The sequence below is a fragment of the Anabas testudineus genome, chromosome 1 (genome assembly GCF_900324465.2).
Source record: "Anabas testudineus chromosome 1, fAnaTes1.2, whole genome shotgun sequence".
NCBI classification, from domain to species: domain Eukaryota; kingdom Metazoa; phylum Chordata; class Actinopteri; order Anabantiformes; family Anabantidae; genus Anabas; species Anabas testudineus.
The window spans coordinates 13,188,758-13,209,721 of record NC_046610.1 but is presented as its reverse complement, the minus strand read 5'-3'; the positions used below and the strand labels follow the sequence as shown (position 1 = coordinate 13,209,721).

The 20,964-nt window shown below is 40.9% G+C and overlaps 2 protein-coding genes across 2 annotated transcripts; one reads left to right on the top strand and one right to left on the bottom strand.

Annotated features, from left to right (window-relative positions):
• The first annotated feature begins 389 nt into the window (after window positions 1-389).
• Window positions 390-11,683, top strand: ptpn9b (protein tyrosine phosphatase non-receptor type 9b). The gene is made up of 13 exons (XM_026359249.1): window positions 390-468; window positions 3,519-3,662; window positions 4,590-4,679; window positions 4,956-5,080; window positions 5,270-5,375; window positions 5,884-5,994; window positions 6,090-6,985; window positions 7,168-7,264; window positions 7,583-7,652; window positions 7,791-7,869; window positions 8,027-8,177; window positions 8,280-8,487; window positions 9,010-11,683. The coding sequence occupies exons 1-13, from the start codon at window positions 436-438 to the stop codon at window positions 9,231-9,233; spliced, it is 2,334 nt and encodes a 777-aa protein (XP_026215034.1). The 5' UTR covers window positions 390-435; the 3' UTR covers window positions 9,234-11,683.
• An 867-nt stretch (window positions 11,684-12,550) lies between these two features.
• adamtsl7 (ADAMTS-like 7) lies at window positions 12,551-19,602 on the bottom strand. Its single transcript, XM_026359650.1, has 12 exons — window positions 19,468-19,602; window positions 18,709-18,838; window positions 18,416-18,591; window positions 18,171-18,279; window positions 16,916-17,077; window positions 16,487-16,616; window positions 15,650-15,872; window positions 15,307-15,480; window positions 15,034-15,207; window positions 14,755-14,934; window positions 13,072-13,216; window positions 12,551-12,761 (listed from the first exon to the last, which is right to left on the bottom strand). Exons 1-12 carry the CDS (start codon window positions 19,600-19,602, stop codon window positions 12,622-12,624), a joined length of 1,878 nt encoding a protein of 625 aa, XP_026215435.1. The 3' UTR covers window positions 12,551-12,621.
• Between the last annotated feature and the right edge of the window lie 1,362 nt (window positions 19,603-20,964).

Below are 20,964 nucleotides of genomic sequence, written 5' to 3'. Positions count from 1 at the left end.
TGCATATGGTGTTTGAGGTGTCTGTGGTACAGTTTGTTGTGTCTAGGGTGAACTCTATTGATAAATACAATATTTTGAGCTGAACTCTACTGATACATAGCATCTTCTTAATATTCTTCTCTGGGGTTTTAAGGGAGCCGGCATCCAAAAATGTAGCATTGCTGCCATTTGTATGTTTCAATTCTTATTGAGATCGTCTAGATAATGAGTCTCTTAAGAAGTTATATATTATATATAAGTTATATATATGTGGACCTGTCCTCCTGAAGTCCTCCATCACGTCCTCCTCTCCTCCTCTAATTCTCTTTACTAAGTCGTCTGAGGTGTCCTCGGTAATGTGAATGGACGTGGGCGGGGCCTCGGGCTCCGTCTCGGGGTGCGGGGCGTGCGAGCGACTGGTGGGCGCGCCCGCTGCGACGTTGCGGAGGCTTCAAGATGGCGGAAGCCCTGACACCTCAGGAGCAGCTGGTAAGGGTCTCTTGGTGTTTTTTTCCCTCTCGTCTTCCCTTCGTGTTCAGTGTTTACATCTGTCACGTTTGGTTTATCATTGAACCGGCGATTTTTTTTCATATTTTTTTGTCACGGTGGTTGATCCTGGGAACGACGTCTAGTAAGCCGCCCTGGCCCATTCGCACCCTCCGGAGTCGACAGACTCCGGTGTGACTGACAGCAGTTAGCATGTGTGCATGATGGCGTTTGCTAATGCTAGTAGCTAGGAAGGATCACTTAACCGGCTGTGTATCTACAATACTCGCTCCTTTGATAACCTGGATTAACGTTCGTTTCATATCATGTATATTAACTACCGATACTCTGTTACATATGTTTAATCCCAAACACTTGTTATTTTGGTGGATTTAACACCATCATTAGCCATCCAGCTACCACATGTAACCTAGCCGCTAGCTAATGCTAATAGAGCTATTGTTGACTTGCAGGGAATTTCCTCGACAGCTTTCTTGCCATATGTTAAAAATATTTTGGACGAAGCCCGAAGGTCAAAAATGACCAAGCAGTCATTGCCTTAATGATAAAATGTCATTATTTATCGTGACACAGTTAAGACAGCGCTCGATCGGACAACTCGAGTGTATGCTATGACCAACTAGATAGCAGTGTCCTGCAGTGCGGATTTACGGAAGAGATTTCACAGAAGTGATCCCCCGGTTCCTAGCATTGTTATTACCATCACTGTCGAGTAAAAGGGGGTGGGCCTGGCATTGATGGCAAACATCAAATACAACGCAGTGATACTATTGACTGCTTCGTTTAGCTGTGTACTTGTTTTGGCTTCATCGTGCATTCGCTGCATTAACTGTAATAACATGAATAGCAAGCTAAGTTACATGACACGATTCCGCTGTTAAGACCTGTCAGTTTGTTTCATGATTGCTTAGTTTCCCCGAACCACAAACATCAATCGATTAGTTTCTTCTGAAGGTACTTCCAGTACAAAATGTCTGTGATGGTTGTATTAGCTGCTGAAATCAGCTTGATCTCAGGCTGGCAACCATCCTGGTATTGATGTTAAGTTACGGGCGATAACATGCAATTACCAGGTTTCTCGTGATGCCAGGATGTCAATGAAAGATTGTCTCCTAGATTTTGCTCTGGTAAACAAATCCAGAATTGTTGTCCCATCTTACTGTTGTCTATTTACAAATATGTTCAGCACTGATTTAAGGGACAAAAACAAATCTTGCAAAGGAGGGTGCTTTTTAAATCACACCATTATGTAATAAAATTTCTAGCATTTTATAAAATACACTACCAGTGAGTGGTGTCATTGACACTAAATAATGCCTTTTCTTTTTTTGATTTAATTGAAGTGACTGGACCCGTCAGGCCAGTTTTCTCATATGAATGTGTCTGTACAGTATGTGTTCACTTACAGTTTTCTAGTCAGCTGTTTTTTTTGCACATAGCTGACTCTGCATCACTTGTCCCCCACGACTCGATACCTGTAGTCAGGGCTAACTTTAGTTAAGAGATACATTAATCAGCCCTTAATACTATACCTGTCTGTCAGTTTTGATGTTGGAGTGGATTGCTGTCAGCATGTGCACTCTGACAGGTTTTCAGCCACGTAGCAGCAAGCTGTGATGCACTGCGTGTCATTGTTCTGACACCTGTCAGTCATAGCAGCATTATAATTAAATTAATTAAAATATAATTAAATTAATTTGTGTTACTGTTTTGACTCATCAGTGTAATCAGTCACTTTAAAACTCATTAGAACAAATCAGTCACAGTATTTTTACTTTGTTTTTATTCTCTTTATTTTATCTACCACTGCCTGCATTTAGACAATTTTCATCCCTACCAGTACCTGTATATTCAATATGAGTAATTTATTTACACAAATAAAATAGAAGTTTTGTTATTTTTTTCAATAAAACAATGACAATTAATGTTAACAGCGCTTTGGTATAGCAGCATGAAAAAAATGAGGCAATAAAAACAAACGGTATATAAACAGAAAATATATTTAAAAGAAAGCTGACACTTCAAAAGAGCACACAATGTGCACTGGAATGTCTCAGCTGAGATAAAATAAATTACTAAAAAGTAAACATTTTTAATCGTCTGAAAACAATATTCACAGTGAAATCTGTGTGTATTTGATATTTACTTGATACATAGTTTTTGATTTCCTTGTAGAATGACTGAATGAGTTTGGGTTTTATACAGTCCTCTGGCCAAAAAAAAAAATCTCACATTCTAATATTCAGAGTGTGATATTCACACGTGTGTTATCATATTCATAGCACACATTCACAGTGGCACGATTTCAATAAGCTTATTCGGTGTCACCACAATTATTTCGGTCCAGAGCTGTGTTAATGTCTCACCTAGATCTTGAATTGATGAGACTGTTGCTTCACATCCATGTGTGAAAATGATGTCCCATGCTCCCTGAACAAATGACTAACTGCAAGTTAATGCCTTCCTTTGTTCTTCCCCATCTGAACAACTCTTTCACAATTTGAGCCAGATGAATCCTGGTATTGTCATTTTGGAATACACCCATGCCATCAGGGTAGAAAAAAATCCAATGACAGAAAAAACTGGTCATTCAGTGCATTCAGGTAGTCAGGTCACCTTACTGTGTTGCCAGCTGAAACATATTAATCATCGCAGCAATAAGCCAATGAAAGGGTACTAGCTACTTGCTTAGTGAGATCCAGGTGCTTACTCTTTGTTTTTTGGCTAGAAATTGTATAGAGCTGATGAGTTAATCTGTTGTAAACAATCCCGTTGTACACATGGTCGTGTATACTGTATGAGTGCTCACATCCACTGAGTTACTGAGAGATGCCATGCTGCTGCTGCCATCTGTATAACACATTATTGTAGCATTGTTTGGGAAAGAACTATAAAGCTGAGGGGCCTGACATTCAGCTTTATAGCCTGGTTTGTGTGTCTTTGTAATGTCAGCTGTCATTCCCATTAATCTGACCTCGGGTGCACATACCGCTCCACTTTTCTCTTCCTTATCTTTCATCACATCTGTACAGGCTGTGGAGGAGTTCCTGAGTGAGGTGCATAGCAGGGAGCAACCTCAAAGTGCTGGGCTCGTCTCCCAACCTACAGCTGTAAAGTTTCTTATGGCCAGAAAGTTTGATGTCTCCAGAGCCATCGACCTCTTCCAAGCATACAAGGTACAGTAGTGCTTTGGTTGGTGACACAACAAAGACCATTATTTTTCTAATATCAAATCAAAATAACACCAGAGGGTTCAATTATGCCTAAATGATTTGGGAAAATACCCAGTTGCAATTTTTCCAACTTGTATTGCAATTCAAATTTCTTCACCACCAAATAAGATCCAGGCTCATCTGTTGGTGTACACATGAGCTTGCTATGTTTGAACATAAAAATAATCTGAATCTGATCTTGTTTAAATCTTTTTTTATGTATCGACGACCATGCACTGTAGCTGATATGAAGGGGCCTCGTGACATCACAAACCAGTGTGCTCTGAAACACTGCACATTATTTTCAATGCCTTGTGCAACTTTGACCTCCTGCTTTGGCGAATAGCATTACGGCCAATAGAAACAACGCAGTCAGGGGGGTTAAAATTGTAGATGCAGAACACTTAAGATTGTGTGTGTCTGAATTCCTTGAGTGATATGACACAACTTTAGAGACCTCCGCAGGAAGTTTGTGTGATGGGAAGAGATTTCCTTTCAATTAGGCATGTCGGGGGAGCACCTTGGTTGCCATGTGTATACAGTGCATGCCACTTAAACATACTTTAACTGGTTCAAGTCTTGTTGGGGACTGTTGCTGCATATCGTGCCCGCTTCTCTTCAATTTCTCCCAGGCTATCTCTCTACCGATACTATCAAATAAAAGCAAAAAAAGGCCCAAATGTTTTTGTAAAGTAGAGATGCAGTGTTAACATATTGCCCTCTCAGTAGCACTTCAGATTTAAGTTTCTGAATTGAAGTAATAAGCTCAAGGGGCGCTGTTTTCCATACACACTTATGTTGTCTGGTATTCAAAACACACTTGAACAACTGACTAACTGCACTCGTCTTTCTTTGTTCTTCCTCATCTTTACTATCATCCTTCAACATTAGAACACAAGAATCAAAGAGGGCATCATTAATATCAACCCTGACGAGGAGCCGTTGCGCTCTGAGCTGTTGAGTGGCAAATTTACAGTCCTGGTGAGTAGTGAACATGTGATGATCCACTGGAAACAAAGAACCTCGTGTCCGTCATTTTGCAGTTACACACCCGATGCATAGAAAATTGTGCACATGCTCTCTAACCTGTGTTTGCTCATGTCATTGTGTACTTGCATGCGCTTTGGGAATGGAGATAGTACATTTGTTTTTAAATAGTCAGAATAGAATAGTATTCACAAATACTATATTATGGAAGCTGATTGAATTTACATTGGTGTATATGATAGTGTGTTAATGAAAGCCTGTTGTTACCAGCCTGGCCGTGATGCAAAAGGTGCTGCTCTGGCGCTGTTCACTGCTCGTCTCCATCGGCCAGACCTCACCACCCACAAAGCTGTGCTTCAGGCCATCATCTATCAGCTGGACAAAGCCATAGAGAGGTGATGTCCTAACTTTAGCCAATTATTTAAACAACCTTTCTGCACTTGTACTCCTCCAATCACTTAGAGTATTACCATGTACTTAAATATCCTTAAGGCATATTTTATATTATGATGTGTCTTTCTCATGGCAAACGTCCTTTGACCCTCATGTGCTATTAATTAAAAAAAATCTTTATTCATCCCCAGTGTGCAGACTCAGAGAGACGGACTCATATTTATCTACGATATGACCAACTCCAGCTATGGCAATTTTGACTATGAGCTGTGTGTCAAGATCCTCAATTTGCTCAAGGTAAATATAGGGAACGTCCTCTGTTGCTTTTTTAACAGGGCAGTCAAACTTACAGTTATAAAATCATTAGAAGTAGCTGTGCTCTGGTGTAGCTTTAGTTCTGGGGATGTGTTGAGCAAATAATTTACATTCTTTGTTATTTAACATGTTAAACACATGTTGCAAATAATTGAGACTGTGGCAGATAGCTTTTCTTCTTTGTTTGGAATTACTTCATGTCTGGTAGTAAACTGACTCTGCTTCAGTTGCTGCTGGAATCAGTACAGTTGTATATGTGGGTTTAGTTTGGCTAAAGCTGAACTGCATCATTGCATAAAATGTTCCCGTCATGTAGCTGGAGCCTGTAGAGCTCTGTGGGGGGTACATGGTAGCTGAGCTGACTTTCTACTGACAATGGCTTTTGCATCCATTTGTGGGAATGCCCATTATTTGCCTGCCTTCTAGTTTCTGGTGTTAGAACTGTTCCTGTTAAATTAAATGGTACTCATTTGTTACTTGTATGTTATAGGGGGCGTTTCCAGCTCGTCTTAAGTGTGTCTTCATCGTGTCATCACCTCTTTGGTTTCGAGCCCCTTTTGCGGTTCTGCGGCTCTTTGTGCGTGAGAAGCTGAGAGAAAGGGTGAGTGTACCTGTTTTCCATTATATGATTACATCATAATGTCTCAGACGTTCAGTATTTAGTTGAACATGTGTTTTTTGTTCTGCAATCACCAGGTGTGCACAGTGAAGGCTCATGAGTTGGCCAGTCACATCCCAATCTCCTCCCTTCCTGAGCATTTGGGTGGGACATCCCAATATAGCCATGTGGCTTGGATCCAGTCCTGTGTTAACGTTCACACAAATACTGTTCAGGGTGACACACAACAACATGACGCACATGACTGTGTGGGAAGCCTGCTACGCTCATACAGCTTAGAGTGCAGCAACCCAAGCGCAGATGCTACACTGTCCCACACCCATATTAATACACAGTTAGGTTCTGAGCTAGCTGTGGCTAACTCTAACTGCTACGATGATAGCAATGCTAATCCACACAACCACTGTGGTGTGGTGGAGGGCAGGACTCGAGGCCTAGGCCAATACCAGCAGAGCCCGCATGCTGCTGCGAACAGGCCACAGGGGAACCACCAACACTGGAACGGCTCAGCAGTGAGCGGAGCCAACATGGCCGTTAGTGGCTCCAGCCCCAATGCTAACATGAATGGTCGTGGACGCCAAGCTCCTCCTCAGTCAGAGACACCTCCCGACACACCGCTTTCCCAAAAAGCTGATGGTAATGGAGCAGATGGCAAGTCAACAGATGCTCCCCACAGATTTCAGAACGAGTGTGTAAAAGAGGAGGAGGGTGAGGGGGAAGGGGTGCCACCATTGCCCCAGAAATCTTTGCCTCGTCCACCCCACCAGGCTTCCTCTCAATCCTCACCCCTGTCATCATCGTGGGGTCCTGATGATGACTGCTGCATGGAGGTGTCTGTTCACATACCAGAGCCAGGAGGCATGACGGTGCTTGAGCTGGTGGAGTATGTGAAGAGAAAGAAGAAAAAGGGGATCTATCAGGAGTACGAAGAGATCCGTAAGGAGCCACCAGCGGGCACCTTTGACTACTCCAAGTAAATATATTCTATATATCTGACTACTTTATTGCTGTCTGTTCCTGTCTTTCTGCTGGTCTATTCCTTGTGTTGCTTTGTCTATGTGCTGAGGTAAATGGAAATTAGATGACAGATAACATGTAAGCCTACACTTTAAGTCTGTCATTTCTTCCACACTGACCTCAATTCTGCCTTTACAGGAAATTGTCCAATCAGATAAAGAACAGGTACAGCGATGTTCTCTGCCTGGACCAGTCACGAGTGCGACTCTGCCAGCTCTCTGATGATGAGGACGAGGTAATCATCAACACTTAAAATTCCGATTTAGTTTCAGTGTCAGTGCTGCTGTCTCTTATGTTCAAATATTTGATTTATCTTTGCATGAAATTAATGGTGGACACTGAAGTAGGAAAGGATTGGCTGTGGACATAAATGTGGAAATGAATGTGTTACATTAGTGCATCATACACAGGTTATTCCTGGTTCAAAGGAAACCAGTGTGTGTTTTGATCCTTTTTTAACAATAGCAATGTTGAGTATTTCCCTAAACAGGAGGCAATAGATCCTAATACTCACCAGTGCATCTTATCCACCTCTGCTGTGCGTTTTTTGTAGACATCAGATTACATTAATGCCAGTTTCATGGATGGGTACAAGAGGAGCAACGCTTACATTGCCACTCAGGGTGAGCAGCAGGGCAATATTCTATCTTTATATAGTCCTCCTAACCTTGTACAGTTTTTCCTGCCACAACCCTACTCTTAGACTACAGTACAATAACGTATGATGTAACTGTCGCCTGACAAACCTTTGTCCCCCTTAGGTCCCTTGCCAAAAACCTTTGTTGACTTCTGGCGCATGGTGTGGGAACAGATGGTATTAATAATTGTCATGACCACTAGGTGAGGCTCCTTCACAAATGTATTATTTTGACCACTACTATTTAGGCTGCAAGGTTAAAAAATATATTAAAACAGTCTCTGCCCAACAATGTACAAAGGTTGTTTGCCTGCATGAGTAGTAGGATGTGCAATTTTCATAGTGAATTTGTTGTCTCAGGGTGGTGGAGCGTGGCCGTGTCAAGTGTGGTCAATACTGGCCTCTTGAGGAGGGCAGGACTGAGCAGTACGGCTATTTCTTGGTCAGGAACACACACATCCAGGTGTTCCAAGACTTTAAACTCTCTCATCTTGAACTCTACAACACACAGGTAAATCATACTGATTGCATTAGTATCTCACTTCCTAAACTGTGAGGGATTTGACATGTTGCTGTATTCCTCTATGGTCCTGCCTGAGTTTTATTTTCGTAGTCTGGAGAGACACGGGAGGTATGCCACTACCTCTATGTCAGCTGGCCAGACTTTGGGGTGCCCAAGAGTGCTTCTGCAATGTTGGACTTCCGTGAGCATGTGCTTCAAAGGAGGGAGGCTGCAGTCCAGAGTCTGGGATCCAGTTGGAAAGGGCCTCCAGGAGGCCCCCCTGTGGTTGTGCACTGCAGTGCCGGTATTGGCCGCACAGGTAATGACAAGCAGCTAAAGAGTATGCTATTGCTAATAAGGTGATGTACTATAAGCTTAGCACAGAGGTTCATTTTACTACAACATTAATGGCCACTTCTGTAGATCCACTACTCCACCATAAATCAACGAATCACATTTTTTTATGTTACATAGTGATGTATTTTATAGATACTATAGAATACTATAATTCTAGTAATCTAGGTACACTTAACACATGCCTGTATTCACTCTAAATGTTGATCAAAGTGGTTTCAAACTACTGTTGAGTTTATGGTTATAAGAATTCAGCCTGCTCCGAACAGGTAAAAGTAGGTCCTTTCCAGTATCTGAGTACACCCGACACACAAAGTGGAAGCCCTTCCTTATTTCCCTTTTTTTGAGTTTTCTCTTGTTGCTGTTCCTCTGTAGTTCATATATATTTTATTAGATATGTTGTTAAATCTTGTTAAGTTGTGAAGGATTTCAAATAATTGCTGTGTTCTTTGTGTAACTTCTTTGTTTTGCTCTGCTTTCTGTCTAGGAACGTTCTGTACACTGGACATCTGCCTGTCCCGGCTGGAGGACATTGGCACAGTAGATATCTGTCAGACGGTGCGGCGGATGCGAACACAGCGGGCTTTCAGCATCCAGACCTGGGACCAGTACCACTTCTGTTACACAGCAGTCATCGAGTATGCCCAGCGTCATGGGAAACTGAGCCCAGTGCAGTGGTCTGACTCAGACTTAGAGACTGATAGCGAGTAAGAGACACATGGAGGGATAATTACACAAATGGGAAAGCCAACATAAGCCGAAATCATTGGAACGAAAGAGTGAGGAATGGCATTTATGGAAAAGGAGGACAATGACTGTTCTGCCATAAGAGACAAGAGACAGAAAATGGAGATACTGTTTTTGGCTGTTGATGTAATGACGCAGACTCCCACAATTGCTCTTCCTTCATGAATGGGTAGACGAAGAAGGCGAAGAGCAAGCAGAAAAATAATACAGGGAGTGGAGACTGTGCGTTGCATCACTCATTTAGCAAGCTGTCCTGCCAATTTCCAAGCCCCTTTTTATTTGGCAAACTACGGGGGGACTTGGATTGCCCTGAACCTGTCTTGTTGACAAGAGTGTTGTAGGAGTTGTAGCATTTTTATACTGACTTGCACATGAGGAATGACAAACTTGAACATTACCCCTTGAAGCCCTCCAAACCCCACTCTATGTTCCTTTTGTATTTCCTGTTCCTTTCAACCCTGAACAAGTCTGTGAAGGCAGATCAAATTTGAAGGGTTTGGGAAGTTGAAACTTTTTTCTTTTTAATTACTTTGAGAGGAAATGGTTTTGCATGAGCAAATGGTCTTAAGTGACAGTAGGTCAGAGTGTGAGCCATTCAGTCTGTTTTTGTGTTTTCTTTATTTTCCACGTCTTTATTTCTATGGTGCATTTTCTACGTGTGTTTCATACTTGTGCATATGTAGACTAACTTTTCAAAAGCCAAAGTCTTCACCATGAATGCTTGGATGTACTCCTTACTGAGATATTATAGACTGAATATTCTTGTAACAAACATTTATAGGTTATTGTGCATAATAACAACCTCTGAAAGAAAAGCAAAAAGAGCCTTGTTTAATATAATTGATTTAACATTGAAGAAATATCTATGTAGCAAGCCAGTCTATGACAAAATACAGAAAAGAGTTCTGGTATGAAAATTGATATCACATTGCAAATCTGTGTGATTTATCAGGTCTAACATCTTCTTTACTGTTGACATGTTCTGATTGGATGAAATTAATTAATTTGGCCTTAACCTGATTCACTGCCTCGTTGTTCTCAGACCTAAACCATACCTGAAACTGTAAAGTGATTCATTCTAGCTTTTGTTCTTTACAGTTTTGAATATTAATCTGTTGATACCACAACTGTTGTTTGATTCTTGAGGCATATTCTGCCTCGGATAATGGTGCCTTCAATTTTTCCTTAGCTTAATGTCTCATTAGTATAACAATAATAATGCCCAAACTAGTGCACTTGCATAGTATGCACTTACTATGTATCACACAGGGCACCCACATTTTGCCTATAGTCCTGTTCATAGTACACTACTTATGAATAACACGCAAGTAGTGAGTTATCTGGGACTAAGCTCTGGTTTGAGACGTGGCTATTCTTTTATCATTTGACCTCAGGGGGTTATTTAGTATTTTTTGCCTAGTGTCAAAGATCCATTTCTGGGTTTGCCTCTGATAAATTATCATTTAAGAAATAACTATATCAACTTTATTTTGTATTTTTTACTGTATTGTATCCTACTATATTTATGTCTTTGTAAAACTTCTACAATATTGAAATCAGTGAATGTTGGTACGATGCTACAAAGAAAACAAACCAGTTATTGCATTTGATAAGCTGAACAAATCAGATTGGAGTGAAGTATATATTTTTTGTTGTTCACAATGACATTTTAGTGGAAAATATGTTATTGTATTTTCAGAACTGACTTGTATAAATAGTGATTGTTCAATTTGAGGACAATTGTGGAGGGTGGATGGGGATGGGCTAACAATGTTTCTAGAGAGCTTATTGTTAAACTCTTGAGTAACGGTGACATTAACGTCTTACTATCTGGTACGTATGCCAAGGAAAAAGCAAAAAAAAGAGCTATGTAGAAAAGAAAAACTGCAAAAAAAAAAAAAAGCAAGAGGCTGTCATATATATTTGGAATGGGTTAACGTTTATCAGCATGGAAAGAGAGCCTTGAATGTTTTTTTGGGGTACTGGTGTCCACGCAATTTAGTGAAGACAGGTATTGGTAAATGTGGAACCATCATCCCTTAATGCCAAAGGCCCAGGCTCCACTTAAAGATTATTTTCCTATTATACATCAACAGCCTACTAGCATGGACCTACCAGTGCAGCCTTGCATCCGTGGACACAGGAAGACTCAGTAGCACCACAGGAACATTTCTAAAGATAATGTATAGCTACAAAATGGAAGTGTGTGTATGTAAAAGAGTCTTGGCTTGGTCCCCATGCTACTTTTAATTTGTTTTATGAGAAACTGAGAATGCAATGTGCATTTGTCATTGGTGTTCATTTAATGTTTCTGTCTTTCTGTGCTTTAAGTTCTCGTGAATTGAATTATGACCTTTCACATGCTGTCAGCCCAGCTGTCCCATTAAAGCAAAGGTATTACTACGTTGAATGAATGCAAAGCCAAGTTATCTCTTTTTCCCTGGATATTATATAGTAAATGTGCAGCATACATGGTAAGTATTAAAGCATTTTTGAACATTTAGTCCAATTAGAGTCAACTTAAGTAGCCTTTTTTTTTTTTTTTTTAAGTGAACTCGTTCTCTTTCTGCATCATATATTGAATTATTTAACAAGTAAGTATGTAACCAAAATATCCATGTAGTAGGTATACCTGCTGATCTAGTAGAGCACCACAGGGGTGCTGGAGCCAGTCCCAGCATACCTGGAGGAAACCTATGAAGGCACAAAGTGAACATACAAACTCCACACAGAAAGACAACACAGCCACACCCAACTAAAACAGTAAAATTTAGACCCTCACACAGTGCTAGTACGAACATATGGGTCAGTTTATTTTTATTATGAACATTAAGTGCCAGAGCAGTCAGTACCTGCATCCTCCACACAGAAAGCACCCAACGAACCATGGATTCGAACCCAGGTCCTTCTTACTATGATGTATGTCATGTCATTGACAATGTATGTCATTATTTTATGACTGATTTATAACAGTTGAATATTTTCTCTGCAATAACAACAGCAGCAGTGTTATACACATTTTTATTAAGAATAAATATACAGTAAAAGGACATCATCAAATGTGACCAGTCCTATTTAAAGTTACACATTAAAACACTCTCCAGATATATATGCGTGTGTGTTGTCTTAGGATTAAAAGTGTTTCAGGCTATTTTCATCCAGTTTGGTGTCAGATGAAACTGTTTTTCCACTTAGACATAAGCAAATGTGGGTTTTGCCATGTTTACAAAACAGAGGGCTGCAGTTGATATTAAACCATGCACAGACACTCTCCAATCAGAGCTATGTGTTTTCACAGCTGCTTTTTTTTCTATTGAAGTGTAACCCGAAGTAAATGTAACCATCCTCATCATCACCTGCGAATGTGGTTCGGGTATGTTTTTGACCTCTGGGAGCAGGAGGTGCAGCAGATGCTTCTGTAATAAGGGTAAACGCAGAGTCGGGCTTGAACCACCACCAGACAGTTATGATACTGGTCATTGCAAAGTGGATCTGGGACAAAGGAGACAGACAATCTAGAGAAGTTATGTGGAAAAATACACAAAGGTCATTAAGGCTGTTCATTTAAATATTTTTTTTGCTTTTTCTTCATAATTCATTATTCTGTACATTTGTTTGATTCGAATCGGTAGTGATCTTGGATTTTACAGTTTCAAATATAAAGTACACATTTAAAAAACAAAATAAAAATATATTTAAACTCTCATTCTGGCCTTGGTGTAACCTCTGTGACCTAACTACATCCAGACTATATTTACGGTGTGTAGTGTCGTAGCTGTAGTACGCTGTCAGTGAGACCTACCTATCTCAGCTACACAAGGTTGTTTGTTGCATTCCTCTCGACTCTCTGGGGTCAAACTGGGGTCACAGCGATCACTTGGGGCAATGTTGTCAGTAAGACAGCGCACCTCTCGCACACGGTAGCCACCATTGCAAGATCGAGAGCACTGAGGAGACAGGAAAGAGAGAGCCGAGAGCATGCAGAGGTGAAGGGTTATTGAATGTAGACGTGGACACTATTTATTCACCACAACTCATTACATCCTTCTGAACTTCCTCTAAATTACCAATGTTGTAGCATAATGTTACATACATGCACTAGACCTCAGGTGCGTCTGATCATGCAGATATTGTAGTTTTAGTTTTATGTGCTGAGCTTTTGGGATATTCAAATCAGACGCTGCTTCCAGTCCAATACAATGGAGGTGAAATGAATTACATGTGTGGTGTTCAAAGTAATGAAAGGATTACATTTGTAAATCAGCTAGTCGTCTTTCCAGAAACAATGCCAGGGTTACTGTTGATCCATAGACAGAATTCCACTGAGAACAGCTATTACTTAAACGTCCAAAGGTTCCTCCAAGGTCCCTTAACTGCATCCATGTTTTTCCCTCACTTTTATTTGTTGCTATTGTCTTATTCACTCCCACTGAAGATACATTGAGGGATGCAAGGAAAAGATACAGGAGTCAAGAGAGGCCGCTCCTCTGAACCATCATCTGACGTGACGTCTGTTTCTGATGACAGTGGCTCAGCTGTGGATCAGCTACTGTGTTGACATTTGTTAGACTGGAGTTTGTAGTGGCAAGAAAAAGTATGTGAACCTTTTGGAATTTTTGAATTCATTTATCATAAAATGTGATCTGATCTCCATCTAAGTCAAATGTATTAACAAATATAATGGGCCTAAAATAATAACACAAAAAAACTAAACTTTGTTTACTCTTTAGTTAGATGAAGATGCAGAAAACCATGAAATTTCAAAAGGTTCACATACTTTTTCTTGCCACTGTGCACTTCGAAGGTGGGAGCTTATCACTTTCAATGATACACATGAAAAATCCCAGTACATCTGTAATTACCTAGTACAAAACATAACTAAACATAACTAAACATAACCGAGGAATGTAACAAATTAAATAGTAATAGGAGTGTAAGGTCACACATTCTGATTCATTTGAGGGAGCCGTTCTGACTCATGTTTGTTTGTGTTAACTCCAAAAGCAGCAGAAATCTGAGAGCTTGATCTCAGTCACAGACCATAAAACCACAAATATCTCCAAGACCATTATGAATGAGGAAAAAAAAAATTCTAAACAAATTCTCTATTTCTCTATTGTTTTGGATGAACAGACACTCACTGGCCACTTATACAGATACACCTGTATAATCTTATGTAATCCATTAGAACAGCTCTGCCATGAATTCTTATTTTACAAGCTTATAATTTGTGTCAGAAAGATGATATATATATATATATAGATATATATATAGATAGATAGATATATGTGTTTATTACTGAGGTTATAGTGGGAGGTGGAGTTGTATCATCATATTAGGAGGCAACACCCTGGTGTAGGTGAGTGAGTGTATGTCACTCAATCAAGTGTCTCAAATATTCATTGTACTTTATTTCTGTCTGACTACAAAAACCAACAGTTTATAGGGATGTACTAGAAGGACAAAGAGACTCTGTGACACTTACTGCGCTCCACTCCGTGACATACCACTGCACACCACATGGCTTCAGGCTGCAGGTCTGAGCAGTGATTGGCTGAGGCAGACCAGAGCATTTTAACTGGTCCACAACCGCCATACGACCATCGTTGTTGAAAAGACAAGCCACGCTCCGCGTCTGTGTACCGTTCCCGCATTCTGCAGAACACTTAATTAACCCCCCCCAACCCACACAATATAAATTTGTCGCATCAAATTTCTGTTTTAACAGTATGAAACCTGCAGGTACTCTGAGTGTGTGAATTACCTGACTCCACGGCCCTGTGTACCACTCCAGTCGGTTTTGGCATGGGCCTGAATCACAAAATTTCACTTCTGGGGGGTGTTCCCCTTCACAGATGCTCAATGGGAGATCAGTCACGTGATCCATCAGGCACACAGCCGTCCGGGTTCGATTGCCCCTTCCACACTCTGCAGAGCACTGAGGATTACCACACATACGTTATACATCAGTGCTATTTGAAGGTGACACATGACACATTGAACTTTTACATGTTAGCACACAATGACACTGTATTACCCTTTGGCTCCAGAGGGAGGTGAACCAGCTGCGTGCACAGGTTCCCATGTCACAGTTTTGCAGAGTATCTGGCTTTAGGTTCACGTTACATTCCTCATCGTCCTCCACATCACCCTGGTTGCTCACACACACCACCTCCCTGCTGCGCTGGCCCAGCCCACACGGGACTGAACACTGGTACACACAAATTAGGTATTTATTATTACTTTTGTCAGTTTCAAAAAATTTTAGTGACCTTTGTTGATTTGCTGGTGATTTTTTTTGTGCTTTTACTTGAGTAAAATGAATGAGAGCTGGACTTTTACTTGTAATTAGTTACTTGTGTGTGTGTGTGTTTTCTCACCGGGCTCCACTCAGATCTTATCTCCCACTGGCTGCAAATCTTCAACTGACAGTTAGACTTGGTCACCGGCCTGTCAGACGACCCACACAAATCCTGTTCCACTATTACCAAAGTCTCTGTCCCATCGGCATGGACCTGAGTAACCTGGCGACAGATGACTTGGCGGTGCTGAGTGCCGGGTCCACATCTCCTGCTGCACTCCGACCACTCCCCAACATCCCAGCTTTGAGACAATCACAGAAGACAGAGGATGGGGGGAAATAAGTACCGGTTCCTGCTCAATCGCAGAAGATTTGGTTTCATGTTGATACTAAGAGGAAACAATGACCTTCCACAACAAATGCATGTCTCAGCTATGTCTGTCTCCCTTTTCTGGAGAGATTTTAAAGCCTATAGTTTCCTCCAAAAGGAGATTACAGAAAAGACAAACAACAAATTCATATTACATTTTCTCTGTGACTACTGAAGATTCTGTTTTGCAATCTTCTGTTGCTGCTTTATTCCCAATAGACTGACAACCATCATGGCTCACTGACAATGTGGGTGAAATATCTAACAGACCCACAACCAACGTTTTTAATACACTAACTCCCTTCTACAGCTTGGCAACAATAGGATCTAGTGGTATTTACTGCAGGATATGAAAACCAAAGCCACACTAAAGTGAATCAGTGTGATTAAGTGTAACTGGTGACTGACTTATGGCTGGAATGTGTGTGAGTGATGAGGCCTTCACTGAGTTACAGCTCCATGTGGAACTAATACACTGTATGCATGTGTGTCTCACATTGTGTGTCTGTGCAAATGAACAGGACATCAGGTGTGTGTGTTACCCACTAAGCAGGGCAGGGCTGGGAGATGCACTCTTCCTCGAGGTTTAATGGTTCATGGCCAGGATCACAGAAGTCAGCAGGAACGGACACTTGGGAATCGTTCTCAACACACTCCCAGAGCACCTGGTGTCTGCCTGGCAAGTGCATGTGCACAAACACACAGAAACAGAAGAAAGACTGAGCAAGTGAATGCCTGCTTGTCTGACACACATTTTGAAAACATGTATGCATGTGGCAATCTGAGCCTTTTACGTGTGCTACAGTTACTGTTACTGTCATAGCTTTCAATTACAGTTTCTGTGACTAATTTCTGTCACCACTGATTTTGTAACACCTTAATTTTCTTTTTATGTGTTTTATTTGCTTAACTGTAGGCTGTTCCAAAAATTAATCAAAGGCCAGTCACCCCTTCTTTGAATTTCACGTTTCTCACCAGTGCCACATGTTGCACTGCACTCTGTGTGCCCCCTCTTCTTCCAGATATAGGTGGGCTGAGGATCAGCTTTCGAGGTGGGATCAGAGGACACCAGGTTAGGATGGGGCTTCTCCCTGATGATGTCATTGTTGGAGATGTCCCTTTGGTGGACATTCTCACCTGGGAGGAAAAATTGACCCATAGTTTTAGCATTAGAAAGTGAGAGAGTAATTTCGTTGGAAGAATCATAACATACATTTTTCATTTGTTAAAGGTTTGTGTTGAAGGTACAGGTGATCTGTTGTACATGTTCTCCTACATCTTTATTACTTACACTAATTGTAAATAGTGTATAATGTGTTCACACTGGCACTCAGTCAGCATGAATACAAAAAAAATGATTTTTCATTATGCTGTTGATGTATGCTATTCACCAGCAATACACAAAGGAAATGGAGGAGCAGCTTACAGCTGGAAAAAATCAAAAGTAATTATGGATAGTTGTGAAACAGCTCCAATATCACCTCAGAAAACAAAAAAAGTTATTACATTTTTCGGAAAATTAAAGTGAGTGGCAGTTCACTGACGTCCAACAGTTCCAACATTGTTGACTTTTTTTCTCAGTATAAAACTGTAACTGGAAAAAATATTCTGCAAAACACATACAGTATATTCATTGGGTGGGGCAAATAACATTTTTCTTACTCTTATTAATACTTGGAGTCAGGTGACCAGAATATTCCCATCATAGCACCACCCATCTAACCTGATTAGTGGTCTAATCAGCTGGAATCATTTAAAATACCTGTGGGTTATGCAGGGACTTAAAAAAAAAAAAGTGCTATTTCTTGGGATAACTCAAGAGATTTCTTTATGTTAGGTAATTATTTAATTATTCTTTTAATGAAGGTCAAACATTAGGTAATGAAATTAAATCTGACCCAAGTGGACCTGATAATTTTCTCTGTGCGCGTGATATTTTTTGCCAGAAGAGTTTTGCTGCCTGCCCTGTGTCAAATGTTATCTTAATCCTAATCCAATTTTCAAAAGGACAGTTTTGCTGCAAAGCTGCAAATGATACATGTTGGTGTTATTATGACCTTCAAGGGACAGCTGAACCAAACACAAACCCACCCTCATGATGTATGGGTAGATACAAAAAGAGGCATCCGTTGTATCAAACAACACTTGGGGGCAAAAGCAGAGAATCATTTAGGTCATTTACAGTGACTCTAATGAAGTTATAAGATTTTATGGTGGAGCGTGCACTTACCCATGGGCAGAATATGAGAAGATGTATCTGGCTCTGGAGTAGTGTGCATGTTTTGTGAAGGCATACTGTACTCATAGTATACACTGGGACCTGGCTGCTGGTAGATCAGCTATAGAAAAGAAAAGCAGAGATGAGTAATAAGTAGTACTAATGTATGAGTCTGTGTGTGTGTGTGTGTGTGTGTGTGTGTGTGTGTGTGTGTGTGTGTGTGTGTGTGTGTTTGTGCCATCATCTATCCATCTCACGTAAACATGCAAGTCCTCAGTCAGTGGCCCAGGTGCAGTGATGGACTCTCCTTTGCGAGAACGTATTTCATTGGGTCGTCTATAAGTCAGCTGTGTTCCCACAGCAGTGAAGATGCCAGGCCTGTCAATCACCCAATTACCGTTGATGATGTAGATACCAGTTTGGGTCTGCAGCGCTGCAACAGAACCCTGTGTTCATCCATAACTGCAGCACTCATCATGCAGATATTATTATTTTGTCTAAAAATGTGGTACATGTATGTGTTTGTGTGTTTGTGTATATGTCTTTATACCCAGGTAGTTTCTGCTTTTTACTGTCTCGTGTATCTTGATGTTTCTTGCTCCTGCAGGAATTTCTGCGATCTTATGGTAGCCAACACGGAGGAAAGTCAGAGAAAAATTCCCCCTCACTACCTCAAACCCCTGCCAACACACACACACAAACACACACGCACTTTTAGGAACACAAAGCCACAGGTACAAACATGAGTACATTGGCACACTCGTGTACATGTACAGACTCTCTCCGTACTTCATGTACCGCAGTTTCCCCATCACAGACATGTGTTTCAACAGTACAATCATAAATTCCGCTGGATCACATTGCTGCACTTTTTTTTTTCTCATTTTCACTCATCCATCCTGCTCTCCAACTGTCTCTCTCTCTCTCTCTCTCTGTCTCTCCCTTGCTGGAAATCCCACAGCCCTCCCAGTCCAACAGTTGGTTTGAGTTGGGGAACCTTTCTGGTCTTTCTTTTCTGCCGCTTACAGAAAGTTTACATCTTTACCTCCTTTTAACGTTATGTCTCTCTTAACGGGGCTCCCTTTAGAGGTTATATTCAAAATCTGATATACTTTGGTATTAGTTAGCTTGACTGACAAAGACACAAATAATCTAAAAATAATGGGCTGCCGTGCAGTTATTTCACATGACCGAATTCTGGCTTGATTTTAGTTGTAGTGCATAATGCACAATGCTTGCATAAAAGGCAATAACAGCTTGAAACATGCATGTAGCTATACTTTTCTACATGACCATGTGGATGTCTTACCTCCGGTGAGGATGGACTGGTTTTGAGATCCCAGGAACGAGCACCTGAGGGTGGGTAGAGGAGACAGAGGAAGTGGAGGAGAGCCAGAGCTGGACCCTGCCTTAGAGAGCTGAGCTGCTGCCACAATCCAGCCATGGAGAGACTAAACAAGGACACTCACGTACACACATACACACACATGTTAAATGGGGGGAGTGTGTGCATTTGAGGTGGGGTTGGCTTGAAGGGTGGGAGGGAGAAAGCCAAACTTTGGGAGGGATGTGAGGAGAAACGACGAGAGAAAGTGTTGAAAATTGTAGGCACATTTTAAAAGCTGCTCCCATTTTGCACCTTGATATGAATGCTGTGACAGCTCATGGTGTGGTGTGTACTTGTGTAGAGACAGGCTCCTGTAGTGTATCCTAAAGCTTATCCAAAATCAATATCTCTCCGTGTGAGTCGACATGTGGGCTTGAGGGTCACACATCACTCTTGATCTTGCTCTGACTCCTCCACCCACTTCTTGTTTTTCACTTCATAAGGCCTGCCTTGATCTCAGTTACTCTTTTTATTTCAGAAAAAAAGAACTTAATTAAAAATACCACAGTAAGAAAGGGTTGGATTGAACATAATAGAAAAAATATGCTAGATCTATTGACAGCTTATCACTTTCTCTGTCTGTGTAATAAATGCAAAACATGTGGTGTGCTATTATTCTCTGTTATGATTTAGTTTGCCTCCATCAGTGATTCACACTCAAAACATACCCATTTTATGGTGACTAATTTAACTTCTATTACACGTCAGGAAACACACTGACTGATTCAGATATGACTGTAAATCTATTGGCCTGGAATCAATACCCAATAGCTACGCACTCCGTGAGTCTTCATCTAGAGAGGTTATGGTAATATTTCAGTGAACATTAATGAGTTGGAGAACTTCAAACACGTGAGGGAACAAAATATTTCCCTGGCTGAATGTTTTCGATCAGGCCAGAGGACTGTTTTTTTCCTGTAAATGCACGACGCACTGAAGCTGCCTGGCTCTTCAACTTTCCGCTAATTTATGTTGGAGAAAGAGGAGACATGAGAGTTGTAAATATCAGCAACTATTTTAACTGTTGACTGCAAATTAATGTCACAGCGTGGAGAGATTTAGCAGGATGGAGTAGATATAATACATTTTAACTACCTGGTTCGTGAACCAAAATGACTGTTAAAAACTGTCTGTTAAATCTATTGAGTGAAACAATACTTTCCCACAAAAGCATTCAGTCATTTCTTTTTTTCAGAGATGCATCTTATAAAGGGGCCCAGAGCGGGAACACCCACTGGCTTACTGTGCGTTACAGTCAATTGAAAATATGTTTAACGTGCAATAAAATTGGGAGCTAAGGCAGGCTCGGGAAGGAAAAAGCCCATACTGATAGATTTATTTAAAACATGAGATTGGAAATTATTGTTTCTTTTGCTTTTACTGCCAATCTACCAAATATGACTATGAAAGTATGTTTTA

Coding starts and splice junctions, on each gene's coding strand:
- ptpn9b (XM_026359249.1), top strand. CDS start 436: ATGGCGGAAGCCCTGACACCTCAGGAGCAGCTG. Junction 469..3,518: donor TGACACCTCAGGAGCAGCTG/GTAAGGGTCTCT, acceptor ACATCTGTACAG/GCTGTGGAGGAGTTCCTGAG. Junction 8,178..8,279: donor TTGAACTCTACAACACACAG/GTAAATCATACT, acceptor TTATTTTCGTAG/TCTGGAGAGACACGGGAGGT.
- adamtsl7 (XM_026359650.1), bottom strand. CDS start 19,602: ATGGCTGGATTGTGGCAGCAGCTCAGCTCTCTAAGGCAGGGTCCAGCT. Junction 18,592..18,708: donor AAAAAGCAGAAACTACCTGG/GTATAAAGACAT, acceptor GTTCTGTTGCAG/CGCTGCAGACCCAAACTGGT. Junction 13,217..14,754: donor ATGTCACGGAGTGGAGCGCA/GTAAGTGTCACA, acceptor CTGTCTCCTCAG/TGCTCTCGATCTTGCAATGG.